This window comes from Pleurodeles waltl, chromosome 7 (genome assembly GCF_031143425.1).
Source record: "Pleurodeles waltl isolate 20211129_DDA chromosome 7, aPleWal1.hap1.20221129, whole genome shotgun sequence".
In the NCBI taxonomy this organism is placed as follows: Eukaryota; Metazoa; Chordata; class Amphibia; order Caudata; family Salamandridae; genus Pleurodeles; species Pleurodeles waltl.
In genome coordinates, this window is record NC_090446.1 from 604343198 (window position 1) to 604361577 (window position 18380).

At 46.2% G+C, this 18380-nt stretch overlaps 1 protein-coding gene across 4 annotated transcripts in view; it reads right to left on the reverse strand.

The window, feature by feature from the left end:
• The window catches only part of LOC138304453 (histone-lysine N-methyltransferase, H3 lysine-36 specific-like), a 1084114-nt gene that overhangs the window by 538203 nt on the left and 527531 nt on the right, over window positions 1-18380 (reverse strand). For all 4 annotated transcript variants that reach the window (XM_069244523.1, XM_069244520.1, XM_069244521.1 and 1 more), the window contains one exon: window positions 2508-2844. In XM_069244523.1, coding sequence (XP_069100624.1) covers window positions 2508-2844 — 337 coding nt within the window. The remainder of the gene's footprint in view (window positions 1-2507; window positions 2845-18380) is intronic.

The window sequence follows — 18380 nt, forward strand, 5'->3', positions numbered from 1 at the left end:
GAAATGGTGGCGATACCAAAGTTATATCCTCTCAAAGCTAAGTTAATAGTAGAGCCACCGGGGCACAAATAGACTTCCAGGAATTAAAGGTCCTTAGCAATGAATATCCCAGATCCACCTAAACAACTTAGAGCCACCTGGACAAGGGACATGGGAAAAAGATTATGATGAATAGGAGGAGGCCAAGATGTTGCCCAGGTCCTGGCTATCCCCACAACCACAGTTTTAAACAACTAAACTACTTCCATAGGCTGCAGTGCAACCCTCCAGGCTGCGAAGAGGACAAAAACCCTAAATATACATGCTGCGGACAGTAAAGGGATGCTTTCTATTATATGATCTGGGTCTGTCATCTCATTCAGGGTTACTGAAAAAGGATATTCAGGGCCTTGACTGGAATCCTAACCACTCTGGCAGTGCCGGACCCTAAGGTGGCGTAGTTATGAATATTGAATGGATAGACAGATACAAGAAGCCAGAGGGTATTGGAAGGCCTCAACTTTCACCAAAAGAAATATAGCTTGCTGCTGGCAAAAGGTTTCCCCTCCATCCCTGTCAGACTGAAGGCGGAGCACGGACTACTATGTTTCTGCAGAGGAAATGGTAATTATGTGGAATGGCTGTGCAATAAAACATGGCAGGATGTAGGGCCCATGACTTGACAACCAAAATGACATATGAGGCCTTTACAGATTCCAGGTACATGGCTATTTCACAAGCTGTAAAGTGGTGTACCCTTTATACAGATCTCCCTCTGTGTTGTCTGCATGGGTCTAATGGTGGTATGTGTTACGTAAACCAATAAAACTGAATTTTAAAAAACAGAGAAGAGCATCCTAAAGAAGTAATTCAATAACATTCGTCAAACTAAGTGCCCAAAGCACATTATTACATAGGCAATTCATGGCTTGCAGGTGTTTCCTAGCTACCTCCACACCAATGGAATTTACGTCACATTAAAGCCAAAAACATTCAATAGTAGATGTATGCGAACTGAGGTCCTGCATCAGCAAAGCCTAATGTAGATGTCACAAGTCTTACCAGTGAGAAGCCAACTTAGTCACAAATGAGCACGTAGTGATATGATTTCCCTTCTCCTTCATATAAAACATGAGGCAGGCCAGTGGATACTGCCATCAAAAGGCATTATTTCTCATGCCTCTATCGAAGTTGCCAAAATATGGACACTGGGGACTGATGCCAGAAACCTCATTTACCAATGCCCTAAAATGATGTTAAAATGGAGATTAACAGTAATAGTAAACCTTTATTGTTTTGATTAATAAAAATCAAAAATTCTTAAAAGGGTGAGCCACAGGACACTTGAGTGAGAAAAATCCTCTACTGGCTAAAAGGGAAGGCAAGTTACGCACATGTGCGGAAACAAGTCCTTCACTTGTTAAGTTATTTGAGAAAGCGTCAGAGTTATTTGTCTGGCTTCATATATTTGTAAACAGCTATTATATCAGATTTTTGTAAATACAATCCTGAACCCTTGTTCCAAAGATTACCTGCCACATTTTTCGGAAAAAGTCTATTCCCTAACAACCAAATATTTTATTTTGTGCTGAATCCTGACACATGCATACCTGCCATAATTATCACACTTCTTGGGCTTTTAGTGAATTTGAAATTGTTTTGACATTCCTTATCCTGCTATCTCTCCTTTTATTTCAATGTCGGATTAATTCGGGTACAGGAAAAAAAATAAGTAGGTATTTGTTTTGGAAGGTAGGAGTCATTTTCATTCCCATATAACGTATATTTCTAAAACTGAGTGAATATTTATTAGAACACGTTCACCAGCAGGCATCAAGCTAATAAAGTTGAATCCTGTTCCGTGTTTTCTGATCCTCTACAACGTTCAGGGTTTTTTTTCCAAAATTGTACCAAATAAAGTGACCTTTTACATTTGGTATGCAACGGGCCACATACCCCATAACAACTGAAACCAAGTGCTTACCAGCCACATGCTAGGCAAGTCAACGAATTCCCACTGACAATACAACGCAGCAGGATATCAAGCAAAAAAATAACCCTCTTAAGTGTGAGCATAATTCAGAGGAAATACTACAAAATGGTATTTTCACTAAAGAAAGGAATGAACAGATCAGAATATGACAACATGAGATAATGAATGGGTTGTGGTGAGGTCTGCTCCAAGCCTATCATACAGCTCATTAAATTAAATTAGTAGCTCAACTGTGCTTAGTAGACCGTCTCCTGATACAGTGACATGTGGACTGCAGGATTCAACGAAATATCAAAAATAGCGTTTCAGAAACGGACTAGAAAAACTCAGCTAACAAATAGTAGTCCATAGAAGATGTTGATTGGTGGTGCGCACTTTCCAAGAAGAGCAAGAAAATGCTTGCCTTGGGCATTCCGAATTCCCTTACAGAATCGGAGTAACAATTAACATGTAAAATGATATATTTAAAATGCCATACTTAACAAACGGTAGCAGTGGTAAGCAGAAAACAAGAGAAATATCTATTTCTGTTTACCTGATTTCTGCAAAAGATCTCTTGCTGGTAATTGCAGCGCAGGCTGCAAAGTGTCTTTAGCCCCTGAAGAACGACAAATGGATTTATCAGATGAGGTTGGTGAAGACAGCAGATACGCTGGGGAAATTGCATGGCCACTGTCTGCCACATTTTCAGATTCTGTACGATTTTCGGATTTTGTGCAGTGTGAATTTGGCTCTTCCACATGTGTAGCCTCCATTTTTATGGCAGGAGTTGCTTCAGTGTTTGTGCTGACCAAAACAGATGGGTCTAATGTTCCACTCTCGTTCTGAAAACACTCAGACTCTGTTTCTTCAGTCTTGACCGTAGGCTTAACCTATAAAAGTGAATTAAAAAATGTCATTGTACTTAACTTCAAATCTCTCAAATCTGTAAGTGTTTGCGTTTGCTAACCTTGTGGTCAAATTTCATCTCATTTAAGCATTCTCTGCCACTTCTCAGTTGGTTAAATGCGTATTTTCTAATGTCACGTTTTCAATAGGTAGTTTGTCAGTATTAGTGCCTAAAAAACTATACAGCTTGAAAACATGTGAGTGAACAATAAATCAAATTACCTTTATGTTTCCGGCAGAGTTACAATACTTTATCTACCCTTCCATTGCAAATGGCTAGGAAATGTAAGCAGCCAAAGGAAGACTTAGAAAAAAATCTTCCCAAAATACATCATTCTTTAATAGATTTTGAAGGATACCTGCATCGAGCACCAGACATGACTGAGTCCAGCATCTCACACGAGTTTTCAAACACGTAAAGTGAAAGCACAGCCACAATTCCACTATTTTATCCAAAATTATCAATATCAAGCAAATAATGCTTACAAAAAGCATAAGAACTGCAGTATGTTAGTGAAAACCTGCCAGTGTTGCCTTTGCTGGAGTAGAGTATGTGGTCTCAGAAAGCTTTAAACCCTTGCGATTTGTAAAACATTGAAATGCAGAGACTGTCTTGCAATGGCTTCTTTTGCCCGAGACGAGCCAACCGCTGTAATTAATAAATGATACAACACTACTTTCTAATTAGTTCTAAGAAATCTACATGTCCTGTGTTTTCACCTTGCTATGTTTGATTGGGAAGAACATTTTAAAATATTTCTACTGAAGCCGAAACCGGCTCACTAGGACTCACAAACAAGTATTTTGGTTAGGCAATGGTTTAATTTCGACCAGTGTAGTCTTCCTTAGGCAGGCCTGGCCTAAATTTGTGTCCTGATGCTGGGAGAAGGACAAATATTAATACCTGCAACAATGCAATTCAACAGTAAAAACAAAGGTCTTCAGTTTTATTGCACTTGCACATTTTGCAATTCTGTAGGAGATGGATTTCTCAGCCAGAAGCCTTTGACAGCTCTCATGCAGCACTGCACAGCAGATTTCTGTGTGATGAAATTAAAAATCCAACTCTCTAGTTCTTTTGGTGAAAACAGATATCAAACTGAAGTCCTACAGCGAAATTGGCCTGGAAATTTCCTGATTTTAAAATGAATGTAATCCAGATACTTTATTTCCATGCATTTGTAATATTGCTTTATTGTGATCCGCTAAGTAGTTACTCTACTTTTGCCCACTTTGACCAGGGCAGATCAGTCCACATCACCACATGGTGAGCTTGCTTTAGTCATACGCAATAATCTGGAAGAGCTCTGGGAAGACACTAAAATGAGCCCATGCTGGAAATCTGAAAACTAATATATCATAACAGAAATTGAATAGATGTTTTATTTTTATAGCGTTCCACTCTATGAAAGGATAGTACTAAATTATCTGTCAACTCATCTATTATTTATAGATACCGAGTGTGTCTGTTTACACACAAAACTTTGTTATAACATCTCTCTCTAGGAAGCCACTGTTTTACTTTTCATCAAATGGAATTGCATCTTAATAGTAGTCACAGAACATTGTTATTATTTCAAGTTACTGATACACAGTAAATCACCTCATGGAGAATTAAAACGTTAACCAATTACGACTTGGTCACAAAGTTAAAGCAGGCTCCTTGTATCCTTTTATCCAGCATCATACCACTTTCTTTATTTAGGCAAATTAACCATGTCAAATTATTTTTTTCTGCTTTGTTCATCCAGTTTGTATGTATTCCTTTGTCAATTTCTTTCTTTGCATAACGGCCTCACGTATTTCCACCATCACTATCTATTTTAGAGGTCATCAGGTCATCATACTTCCGGACTTTCCTGAAATCAGTAGGTATGTATGTGATTACATGTTGGTACCTCAATCAATATCAATAATAATAACCTCCTAATCATCTTCCCTGTTCTGCTCATTATTTACGAACGGCAATGACACCTCCCAGTAGACAAGCTCAATTCCCACCAATAGAGAATAAGCTGTCCACACGTCCGACTTTGCAGTTGGTTATATAAACATGCACAGGACAATGCACATTCTGCTAACTTCTGCCGCCCGCAGTCTTTAAACAGCCCTAGCAAAGTATAGGGCACTGATTGTAACTAACTAAAATATCTATTGTGTCCGCTGTAACACCTCGCTGTGGTCGAGATGCTTCCAAGGTAACATGAGAAAGGGAGACTCCCTTGGTAGCGTTGATGTGCTCTCTTCCTTTGGGGGACAGATGCTGTCCCAAAGCAGCCCGAGTCACGATGCAAAAGGTAACCAAACATGTTGGAGGGTTACACTGTCTGCCGCGGCACAAATTCAAGGCAGTAGGGCTTTTTGTGTAAAAAAAAAAAAAAAAAAACACACGTTAATCTCCCTCTTCGGACTGCCCCGACGGATTCGCAGTTCAGAACCGCATCTATTTTGAGCAGGGAGGAACATGACTGCATTGCAGCTATGAGGATCCATGGAGCAGGAGTGTCCTGAAGTCAGGGGCAGGAGAAGAGGCTCTCAACTGCATTCGCTTTCATCAGACCCGAAGACTGGTGTATGGCTGCGACGTGCTCCTGGAGATGCCTCCGGCGCCGGCTGACCTGAGTGCAAGGGTCTTGGTCTACTAAGGCCTGCCGGAAGGAGGTAGGCACCAATCCTGGAAGAGCTCTGTGTAGGCTGTGAGTGGGAACGACTAGGCTCGTCTTCAAAGTCGGGGCTCTTCGCTGTCCGGATTGCATCCCGTGCACAGGTGTGTTGCCCAAAGGGAGGTGATTGGCAGTGCGGGTGAAGGCGCCGCAGAAGGGAGAATCGCCCAATGATTGGCGGCAAGCAATCCCCATACCTTGTCCTGGGCCCAGCGACGATATGACTAGGAGGTGGATGGCAACCTGCAGCTAGTCCCTTGCTTCCCTCTACCCCAACAGAGGGAAAATAAATGCTAAAAATGGTACAGTGACAAATAGTGTGTATCCATCTCCAGCTCACTGTAAGAACTGCCCTAGAACGACCAGGGGGGACAGAATGTGCAAATAATGCCCAGGTCTCGTCAGACTGGTCAGAAATAAGAGAGTGGGCACAAGACAGTCTAAAGTTCAAAGCAAACAGGGCCCACAACCACTCCAGCTTCATTCGGAACGCCCTTGATCCCAGAGTACGCAGGCCAATAGTGGTGACACTGACCCCCCCCAGAGGTGGAGGACCTTTGCAGAACCGTGATCGGCTCTCGTCACTCTTCTTCTGGAGAGTGACCATGCTTCGCCCCTCAATGGGATGACAGTGCTTCGCAGTATTGCCATCCCTTAAGCATGACAAAGGAAGCTGGATAAATGTACTATAAGTATTACTGGCTCATCCAAAACTGCCCACCCTTTCAGAGGGAGAAGCAGTGGGCCCAACAGACAAACAGTGGATCTAAAAACTCAAATGTCATTATTTTGCAGGCCATCACCACCACCAGGCAGGCTCTAGAGACATGGATCGGATAAATGGCGACGGACGTAGATTTTCTTATCCAAGATCTGATAAATGTCGTTGATTGAGTCTCCTACTCAGATGGGCTGTTCTGTGGGGTGGATGATGCAGTGAAGGGGCTCCGATCTACTGTCCAAAAACTAAAAGCCACTATGAGCTGTTTTGTCCTGTGAAAGATACAGAAGGAAGATCAAGCCATGGTATCTTCAGATTTGTGGGGCTTGGAGGGAGCAGAACAGGAAAATAACGCAATTTCTGGAAAACTGGCTAAATACTAGGCTGATAGCTCTGGCTCTGCTCTGTGGTTGAAAAAAAAAAACTACCCATAGCTTGAACCCCAAACAACCTCTTGAGGCCCCACCATGCACCCCGACTGCACATTTTTTCAATTACACAGACTGCGACTTCCTCCTCTAAACTGCTACAATGATTGGGAAAGAGCAATATAATTACAGGAAGATACTCATATTCCAATACTACATTAAAGTAGTTAATGAGCAAAGGAGGACCTTCAATCAGGTGAAGCAGAAGATGAGGGCAATGGGCCTCAGTTATAGGTTAATGTTTGCAGCAAGACTGAAGAACAAGTTACTTACCTTTGGGAACGTCTTATCTGGTAGAGACATATTCTAGTTGCAGATTCCTTACCTTAGAATTTCCCTGAGGCGTCAGTCTAGATCTGGAGATTTTTCTCGACCAGTACCCCTCCATGCCATCAGGTGGCACCAGTCGGCTCTGCGTCCTCGGTGTCATGAGCACCAGATATAATGTCGCAGGGCCTATACAGGTGGCACCACCCTGGCATGCTGTCATCTGTTCTTTTCACAACTTTTCGCGCCAGAAGTGCAAAACTATAAAGAAATCAGACCACTGGTGTGTCAAAACTAGCGTCCTGAATTGGAAGTCCCTGTCCCTTGGGGGGTTTGTTTATTGGGGGGTATGTTTATTGGGGGGTGGGAGGGGCGTGGTCAGTAAGGAATATGCAACTCCAATATGTCTCTACCTGATGAGGCGTTACCGAAGAGAAGTAACTTTCTGAATTACTTCTAGTTGCAGATTCCTTACATTAGAATCAATACCAAAGCAATACCATCCCCGGAGGTGGGTCTACGAACCAAGATCACACTAGGATGTCCTGCAGGACCGAACGGGCAAAGTACCCTTCCCTCCGGACCCGAGTGTCCAGGCATTTATGTCTGGTGAAAGTGTGCAGTGATGCCCACAATGCTGCCGGACAGATGTCCAAGAGTGGAACTCTGCATGATAACACAGTGGTAGCAGCTATCACTCTGATAAGAGTGAGCGAGCAAACCCTCCGGGGGTTGCCTTTTCGCCAATGCATAGCACATTTGAATGGAGAGAACAACCCATCTAGAGATGGTTCTTTTTGCACTGCACGACCTTTCTTCACACCCACATACCCAACAAAGAGTTGAACATCCACCCAGAACTCTTTAGGTTTAGGTAGAACACCAATGCTTTTTTTTGGTCAGGGAGGGAGTCTCTCCTCTTCCTTAGAAGAACGAGGGGGTGCGCAAAAAGTAGGCAAGGTAATAGATTGGCCTACATGAAAGGCCGTGACCACTTCTGCCAAAAAGGAAGCCCTGGTGCAAAGCACCACTTTCTAAGGCGAGAGGGAAAGGTATGGTGGCTTAGATGACAATCCCCGCAGCTCACTCACCCTGCGGACATATGTAATGGCCCTAAGGAAAGCTGTTTTCAATGTTAGAAGCCTTAGAGGACAATTGTGTAGAGGCTCAAAAGGGGCACACATGAGAAATGCTAGAACCAAATTCAAATCCCATTGGGGCTTGATGGATGGTGATGAAGGAACCATATGGGTAAGACCCTTAAGGAACCTACGAACTATAAGAGACTTAAACAAAAGGGTTGGTCAGGTAACCTTGGAAATGCAGGGTTAGCAAAACAAATAATCTTTGAGAGTGCCCAAAGCAGAGCCCGACTGGGCCAAAGAAAGTACAAACAGGAGGACTTCGAAAAGAGGAGCAGAAAGGGGGTCAACCGGCTTGCCTGTACACCATGCCACACATTTGTTCCATCGAAAGGTGTATACTGTTTTGGTGGGGGGACGCCTGGTTGCCAAGATAACGTTACAGTCTTCATGCAGAAGGACAAAACCTGTCAGCTGCCGCTGCTCAATCTCCATGTAAGAAGGCCGAGACTGGACAGGTTTGGTGGTGAAATCTCCCCTGGTGCTGCGACAGAAGATCCTCCCGATGGATAAGTCTGATCAGAGGATTGATGGCCACGCGTAATAGCCCGGGATACCAGACTCTTCATGCCCAGTCCGGAGCTACACAGTCATTGTTGATCTTTTCGAGTTCTCTGGGCAGAAGTGGTATGGGCAGAAAAGTGTACAGGAACCCTGTGCTCCACTAGAGATGAAAAGCATCACTGAGCGAGTGCCAGCTTGGAAACTCCAATGCGCAAAACTGCTGACATTGCCTCTTCTCTGCAGCAGCAAACAGATCTAACCAATGGTCTCCCCACTGCTGCAAGAGACCTTGCGCCACCTCCGGATGGAGATGCCATTCGTGATCGACCAGGCATTGTCGGGAGGAGTTTGTCCGCTCCGATGTTCAGGGAGTCCACCAGGTGTTGAACCACCATGGTAATGCCCTGATGTCCCAGCCATGTCCAGATGCGCAGAGCCTCCTGACAAAGGGTCCACGATCTTACCCCACCCTGCTAGTTGCAGTACCACTTGGCGGTGGTGTTGTCCGTGAACACCTGCACTAATTTCCCTTTGAAAGAGGGAATGAATGCTTTCAATGCCAGTCTGATTGTCCTGAGCTCTAAAAGACTGATGTGGAGTCCTGACTCCACCGGAGACCAGACACCTCTGATCTTCACCTCTCTCATGTGACCACTCCATCCCAGGAGTGACGCATCTGTCACTACTGTCAGATCTGGATCGGCCTCTGACCTAATCGTGGTTCAAGAGCAACCACTGCTGATCTTCTGCAGTTCACTCTGAGATCTGGACCATGTCAGAGATTTCCATGATGCTGCACCCAATGGAACTTCAGGTCCCACTGCAGAGCCCGCATACACCATCTGGCATGTGTCACAGGCAGGATGAAGGAGGCCATGAGTCCCAGCAGCCTCAGAGTCATTCTCACCTAAATCCAGGATAGAGGCTGAACATTGGTATCATAGCCTAAATATCCTGGTGCACAGTGAACTGAAAATGCTCATGGTCTACTGTGTACAACAAGTAATGTCAGTGGGCAAGCAGGACGGGAATATGGAAATAGACATCTTGCAAGTCCAATACTACCATCCAGTCTCCTGAGTCCAGAGCAGATAAAACCAGAGCCACAGTGAACATTTTGAACTTCTTCTTGAGGAAGAGATCGAGGGACTAAAGTCCAGGATACGGTGGAGGCCCTTGTCCTTTTTGGGCACCAGAAAGTAGCGGGAATAACAACCACTACCTACGTCTGGCACAGGGACTCTTCTCTATGCCTCAGTAAGCCAAGAGAGCCGTAACCTCCTTGCAGAGAAGTGCCAGGCAATCCTCCGTCATCCGATCATAAGATGGTGGCATGGAGTGAGTAGGAGTCCTGAAGGGGAGGGAGTAGACCCTTTGGACTATTTGCAAAATCCACCTGTGTGATGTGATGGACTGTGGACTGCCAGCGGGGCAGGTGATGGCGAATCCTGCCTCTAACTGTTCCCTGGTTGGGAAGTCTCAGACCAGGAAGGTTTGGAGGCTGCAAAAAAAAAAAAAAAAAAAAGAGGGAAAAGTGATGGATGGTTGGGTGGAATGGTTAGACTGCTGGCTCACTGACCCACAATGCCATTGAATCACACATCCCTGGCCACTCAGAAGCTAGGCAGCACTGTGGCTGGAGGGGAGTAGACATGGTTGAGCCCCCCCGTCCATAGCCACTAAAGGGGTGAAAAGCAGACTGAGGGAGATGAGGGTCAGCTGCAAGGCCCAAGGGCTTGGTCATAGCCCGAGACTTCTTAAAGAGCTCAGGTGCTGAGTTTGCTTTGCCAGTAAAGAGACCGGTGCCATCAAAGGGCATGTCCAGAACGGTGGACTGGACATCCTCCGAAAAGCAAGACATCCTCAACCAGGCGTGGTGCCTTAAGACCGTTGATGCAACCATTCTGCCTAGTGAGTCAGTTGCATCCAGTCCACATCGTATTGTGAACTTTGCTGCTCTCTCCCATCAGCAACAGCTCGGCAGAGAATGCCCGGGCCACCTTCAAGACCTGTGGCAGCACCTGGGTAACTATGTTGCATAAAGTATGGGTTTAACAGCCCAAAAGGCATGCCATATTCACAGACCGCAATACCAGGCTGGCGGAAGAAAACTTCTTCCCAAACTAATCCAGCCTCTTGGGATTCCCTGTCCGGGAGTGGGGAAGAGAATGCGCCCGGGGACATGGAGGCTTGGATAACAAAGCTCACAAAGGGTTGGGTGTTGTGTCAGGAACACTACCTCATTTGGAGCTGGTCAATGGCAATGGGTGATTGTCCTGTTTAGAGGAACCCCTGTGCTAGGTTTAAACCAGGTAGGGGGGAGAAAGCATGCCAGTGTCAAGGGAAGGGTCCAGACCACTGGCCTCACCCAGGTCCACCTGCCAGTCCAAGGGATCTTCCAGCTGGTATTCCACAGGGTCCCATCAAATCACAATGAGAGAGTATATGGGAGAGGGGGGAAAAGGCAACAGAAGAACACAACTGTACTCGGCTCCCAAAATCACTACAAAATCAATGATTTTGATTCCACAGGGTCCAGCAACCCCTCCCAATCCTTACCATACCCTAACCCATGAGTGTTGGCATCAGGATCCGACCTAAGGAGCAAGGACCCGCTCAAAGTCAGAATTGGTGATGTGCGATGCTGGTCGGAGTCGGACAATAGGATTGGGGGGGGGTCAACACCACCCGGGGCACAGACGGTGTCAAGATCGTCAAAGTCAGCGAAGGGTGAGGTAGTACACCCAACACCAGCTCGGATCCATGAATGGATCCATGGGTGCACCCGGAGCCAAAACCGCTGGTGCGGAACAAGAGGGGGCCCCTGCTGACTCCACAAGGCCCAAAGGCACTCCAGCAGAGTCAGACTGCCCAAATACGAGGTGCATGACCTCATAAAGTTCTCGGAGTTGGGCAGGGATTGCTCCGGGAGGTGTGGGGCCAACCCAGACGCAGGCTCTGAGGATGGAGGCCTGGAATGACGACGCTCCTTTTCACTCGTCCTTTTCACTCGTCTCTTCGGCAGACGGAGAAGGTGAAGTCGAAGAACACTTGTTCTTCTTCGACTTCTGTTTGTGCCCCAACTTATCTGACCACCTAGAGGACTTGGAGTTGGACAGTGAAAAATGGGGCCTACACGAGCATTCTCAGGACCTTTCTCGCAACAGAGTGATGGTATTGTATTGTATTGAATTATTTATAGAGCGCATTCCGGCGGGAGCATTGAAGCGCTATGCTGATGCAGAGTTAAGCGCCGGGTCACAATGAGCGTAAGGGACAGATTCCTCAAAGCTTTTGGATACTTGGCCCGGCACTCGGAGCACAAATTCAGGTGGTAGTCAAGCACCTGACACGACAAGTACACGAGGTGGTGATCCGTCACAGACAACGCCCGATGACAGGATCCACAGGGCTTGAAACCGGTTTTACATGACAACATCTCGATGCACCAGGAGTGCTGCACTCAAAAATCTTTAACAAAAAGTTGAAAAAGACCAGTCAAAAAGTGACTAAGGGGTACCTCTTTTTCAGATCTGCGCTGGCAAACACGGAAAGAAAAGAACGGACATCAGCGCGTTGGGGTGGCGCCTATATAGGCTCGCAACATCATATCAGGCGCACACAACGCGAATGACTGACATGATGCCGACCAACGCCACCTGATGGCACGCAGGGGTACTGCTCGAGAAAAATCTCCGAATCCAGACTGACGCCTGGGGGAAATTCCAAGGAAACCTGCAACTAGAGTCTCTATCAGTTGGTTATCTTCAACAAAAAGACACTTCTGGACTCTGGACCAGATTTGGCCATGTTGTAGGAACGCACATTGTGGCATGGTTGGGTCAGAGAGAGAGAGGAGATGGATACATGAGTGGCTCCCGAAGAAAGGCACACCCAAATGAATGGAGAAACCGCAACTGACACAGGTCTCACCCCAGGAGAGCACAAAAAAGAGAGATTATGACTGAGGGTAAGGATAATCAAACCTTCAACAAAGACACCTCAGACTCCGAGAAGAAAATGGAGCAAGATACAGAACAGTCTCCTACAACAAGCCAAACAGAGAAGGCATAAAAACAACATGATGCACCTGAGCATGAGATATGGCCACATACTGGAATATACATACCTGACAGAACGAGTGGGCTAACACTGAATAATATAATCTGAACAGCTACCTTACATTGCCCCCGGGAACAAAGAGTACTGAAATGACTCCCACTATGTGCTTACAGGGGTGTTGCAGAGTTATTCCTTTCCACTGTAATTGAAACTACACTACATTCATTGGCATAATTACCGGGAGGCCCCCAATAGCGATGGTAATCATTGAGGGAGACTTCGATGCAGTGATGGACCCAAGAAACTCCTCAACCGTACATAGATTAACTCACTTTCTCTAGTGGGCAAAAACTCAGTCACAGATATATGGCACAGTCAACAATGGAAAACCAGTTCTGGTACTACTCACCCCTACATGGTTCACGTTCACAGACAGACTACCTGTTCATGCTGGCCTCACCTATTTATTTCCTCCCGCTCCATTTATCATGCCTCAGTGGGACCTCAATCTTGTTCTTACTTATTTAATGTGTACTCCATTTGAGCCGATGCACAATTGTCCCTTGCGGCTCCTCACCTTCAAAACTGTTTTTCTTGTTGCCATCACCTCTGCTCGCAGGGTGAGTGAGCTTCAAGCCCTTCCGTCTAAACCTCCATACTTTGTCTGTGCACCCTGACAAAGTGGTGTTGCGCACTACGGCTTCCTTCCAAAGGTGGTGACGCCTTTTCATGTAGGCCAGTCCATCACCCTGCCTACTTTCTACGCACCCCCAGATCCTTCTCATGAGGGGGAGAGATTCCACCGTATGGACCCAAAAAGAGCATTGACGTTCTATTTCAATCGTACTAAAGATTTCCGGGTGGACAATCTACTTTTTGCAAGGTTTGTGGGTGCGAAAAAAGGGAAGGTGGTGCAAAAGCGTACCATCTCTCGATAGTCTGGGAATCCTTGAATCTCTCCAAGGCAGAGTCCGCTTTGTCTCCAAAGAGACGAGAACCATCAAATGGCATGTCCATAAGTGACTGTTGAACATCCCCAGAAAAAACAGAAGTACGCAACCAAGCATGGCATCTCAACGCCACCGTCGTAGCAACCCATCAGCCCAGAGAGTCGTTCGTATCCAGCCCACAACGGATCGTGAACTTTGCTGCATTTCTCCCATTGTTCACAGCTTGGGAGACGATAGCACAGGCCTTCTCCGGTATCTGCGGCAGGACTTGCGCAACTGTATCCCACAAAGAATGGGTTTAGCGGCCCAAAGGGCATGCGGTGTTCACAGACCGCTGTGCGAGACTGGAGGAAGAAAACTTCTGGCCAAACTGTTCCAGTCTTTTTGATTCCCTGTCCAGGGGTGCGGAATGGAATGTGCCTGCAGAAGAGGAAGCCTGGATGACAAGACTCTCAGGCAAGGGGTGTTGGGACAGGAATTTAGGGTCATTCAGGGCGGGCCGATGGCGGAGTGTGATAGTCCTATTCACAGGAGCCCCTGTGTTGGGTTTGGACCAAGTACCCAAAAAGACATCGGTGAGGGCTTCATTGAATGGCAAAAGGGGTTCTGAAGTGGAAGCCCCAGGCTGAAGCACCTCCGTCAGGAGATTAGACCTGATCTCTTTAGTAGGAAGCTCAAGGACAAGGACCTCAGATGCCCTACTGACCACCATACCATAAGTTGCTCCCTCCACCGTAGCCACAGTAGGTGGAGACAGCATGCCAGAGTCAGGAGAAGTATCCAGACCACTGCCGTCACCCAATTCCTGAGTCCAGTCCAGAGATGGGTCATCCTGGTATTCATAAGGGTCCAAGGACCCCTCCAATCCCTCCCCGAATTCTCCATAGGAAAAAGGGTCCGAATCCGACCTGGGGAGAATAGGTCCCATCGAAAACCGCTCCGAGTCGTCGGGGATAAGGATTGGGTCAACGTCAATAGTGGGCACTACAGACGTCGGGAGCGTCGACAATTGACCCGGCGCCGGGTAAGTTATCAAGGGTGTGACCGGCGCCAGTGCGGATCCGGAGGGGACCTCTGTGGCCGGAGCCGAAGCCGCGGAACCAGAAGGCCCCTCAACCGAACCCCTTGGGCCCAAAGGCGCCGTATCGGAGTCGGGTCTGCTCAAACGTGAGGTGCATGGCCTCATAGAACTATTTAAGCTGAGCGGGGATCGCTCTGGCTCTGGAAAACTCAGGGAAGTGTGGAGCGGACCCAGATGCAGGCTCCGAGGACTGAGGCCTTGAGCATCGTCGCTCTTCCCGCGTCACATCAGCCAATCGAAGTCAGAGCAATGGGACTTCTTCTTCTTCTTCTTACCTGCACCCAAAGATTGAAGAAGACGAGTGGTGATGGCTCCGCTCGATCGAGACCGGGATTTACACGGAGTCCAGTGCTTGGCCACCAGCAGCTATATGGACTGCTCCCTCAAAGCCTTCAGGTGCATGTCGCAGCACTCAGAGCATGACTTCAGGTCATGGTTGCGCTCGAGACACCACAGGCAAACCCGATGAGGATCCGTCACTGACATAGTGCGGTGACAGTCCTCGCATGGCTTGAAACCAGTCTTCGGGGACATCTTTGACGCATCAAAAATTCTCACACAAACTTGACAAAACAGTCAAAGTTGGGCAAAAGGAAACCAGGGTAGCTCTTCTCCAGATCAGTGCGTGGGGCGGAAAGAAAAGAACTGACATCACTGCGCGAAGGCGGCATCTATATACTACTCCCAACGTCATCACGGCGGCTACGACGCCAACGATGTTCTTGGAGTCGTCCGACGACGCCTATTGGCGCGCAAGGGTATTGCTCAAAGAAAAATCTCCTGATCCAGTCTGACGCCTGGGGGAAATTCTAAGGTAAGGAATCTGCAACTAGAAGTCTCTATCAGATATCTTCAGACATCACAAAAGTGTTTACTGAGTACTACATAACACTACATACACAACCCCAAATTACACTTGAGAGAGAACACCATCTTAAAGATCTCCTAGTATGTACCATAGCATTGGCTGACAGAGGGGATTTAGACCTCCCAATCACAGAGGAAGATATTTAAAAGGCCATTACATCAGTGCCTTCTGGGTAAAGTTCTGGACACAATGATCTCCCATTGGAATTCCTCAAGCGAAACTCATCAGTGCTCATGCCAAGTTTGAAGGCAATGTCTGAGGAACAATGCAAGAACTGCACCCTGCCATATAATTTACAAGGAGCAACGATTTGGGTTATCCTGAAACTTAACAAGCCCCATAAGTTTAATTGACTCACAAACATAACAGCAACCAGGCTAACCAAAATAGTGCACGTCTTTGGCTATGGGAATCAAAATGGCTTAATGACAAATAGGAGCACCCGCCACTGATTACAGCACTTTCATATCATACTATGCTGTATGCTGAGTTAGCAAAAATACTGCCTTACTACTAATAAAGAGAAGGCCGTTGACATTGTGCACTGACTATTCATGTTTTCAGCACTACGCAGAATGAATTTTGGGCAGTGATTCTTCAGGTTTGTTGAAACCATCTATAACGTACATAGGGTGCAATTAGGAGTCAAGGGTACCCCTCTGTCCCATTCTCGATAGAGATATGAACCCGTCAGGGGTGACCACAAAGACCAATATTATTCCTCCTTGTGGTGGAACGTCTTGCAAAAGGGATACAAAGAGACATTCATGTAATGGGGCAAAGGTCAGACAATAGCCAAGAATACAGAATTTAGCTATACGCAGACAACAGGCTTTTGTCTATTCAAGAGACAGATACTTCCACCCAAGACTCCTAGAAATTTTCAGGGTCTATTGGGAAACATCAGGCCTCAAGGGAAACTGGGGAACGTCTATATGTATATGCATAATAAGGGCAGTATACAATCTTGCCAAGCAGCCACTAAACTATGAGTGGCAGGTGAACCTTTATTATTTGGGAATGGAGACAGGAAGACAGTAGAGTAAAAACTGGGAATCAAATGTATCCCCTCTCTCACAAAATTATAACAGTACCTTAAATCATGGGGTTCCTTGCGGGTCTCCATGCTGGGAGAGAGTTGGTATTCAAGATAATCTCCCTACCCCGGTTTATGCACACCTTGCAAAATTGTCCATTCATACTCCTACCCACTTTTTTTGGTAGAACTACAGTTCTTGATTAATAAAATTTATGGGTGTTAGGGTGCTGCAAGCTTCACTGTACAAGGTAGGTTTGGGATGGCAGGTGATCAATTGATTGGCTGTCTAGGGAAATAAGCAACCCACTTCAGAGGCTAGAACTGGACACTTTAGACAGGCTTGGGTTGCTTAACATGCTTTATAGCAAATCTGTGCCTTGTGCACTACCTTTAGTCTCCAGAGAGAACTACTGTGCCGGTACGAAGCATTAAAACATTTATTAAATGGCATGGCACCCTCATGCAACACACTACTACACTTAACTTATCCATCCTACACCCTTGTTAAGTCATTTTTATGGCTAAGTGTCAATTCCAGCCAAGCCGCTTACGCTAATGATCACGGACAAGAAGGGTGGAAAGTTGGCCTCTAAGCTACATCAAGCCTGCTTGTACCTTTTGCCACGGCATGACACCAAACTACGAGCCACGTGAGACGCTGAATCTGGGTGCCCCCTCCGTCACAAAATATGAAACCCCTGCTGCAAGCAAATATGCTTAGGCTCCATGGACTATCGCTAGAGGCTCATCCACTATCAATTCCTACGTCTCACATACACTATCCTTGAATGCACTGGCTAAACTAGACCATACCCGTTCCCCCGAGTTGCCCTAAATGCCACGTGCACATGGCTGATTTTGCCCACATGACCTGGACGTGTCCCACCATCACCCAGTACTGGAGAGACATTTGGCCACCTAGCCTTGATGACAGAATTAACTCAGGAAGCAAGCCCCCTCTTTGGCTTATTGGGATATGTGGCTGATGTTCCAAATCCATCAGATGCTACACAGTCATGGCCCTACTCTTAGTCAAATGCAAACTTTCCACACATTGGGGCAGTAGGTCTCCACTCACAGAGGAGGAACAGCTTCAAAGCCTCATATAATGTTAACACCACCAGCACATCATATGCCACCCTCCAACCACCCACATCCAGACCTAAGAGCATATGGCAACCACTCAGGGACTACCTGTTAACAATTGATACTTCCACACAGTAACGGTAGCTTTGGGAAAAAGTGCACCTGCGATCACTACTACAGATGTATGGAATCACTGATGTGTTTCCTTTAGCCACCTCCCTGAGTTAATCTGCAGGATGGACACCCATCTCTTCTCTTATCTCTCAGAATGATATTGTATTGTTTGTAAAATTTGCTTAATATCTGCTCGTTTATCCCTCCCGAAAGCCAAGAGACTGTTTGTGCTCTATGGATGGTATGATAAAACAATAGATAAAGGTTTAAAATGTAAAGAGTCAATAACAACGACCCTGTGGTGTTTAATTTAGACCCTCACACACCCTACAGGGAGTGCAGAATTATTAGGCAAATGAGTATTTTGACCACATCATCCTCTTTATGCATGTTGTCTTACTCCAAGCTGTATAGGCTCGAAAGCCTACTACCAATTAAGCATATTAGGTGATGTGCATCTCTGTAATGAGAAGGGGTGTGGTCTAATGACATCAACACCCTATATCAGGTGTGCATAATTATTAGGCAACTTCCTTTCCTTTGGCAAAATGGGTCAAAAGAAGGACTTGACAGGCTCAGAAAAGTCAAAAATAGT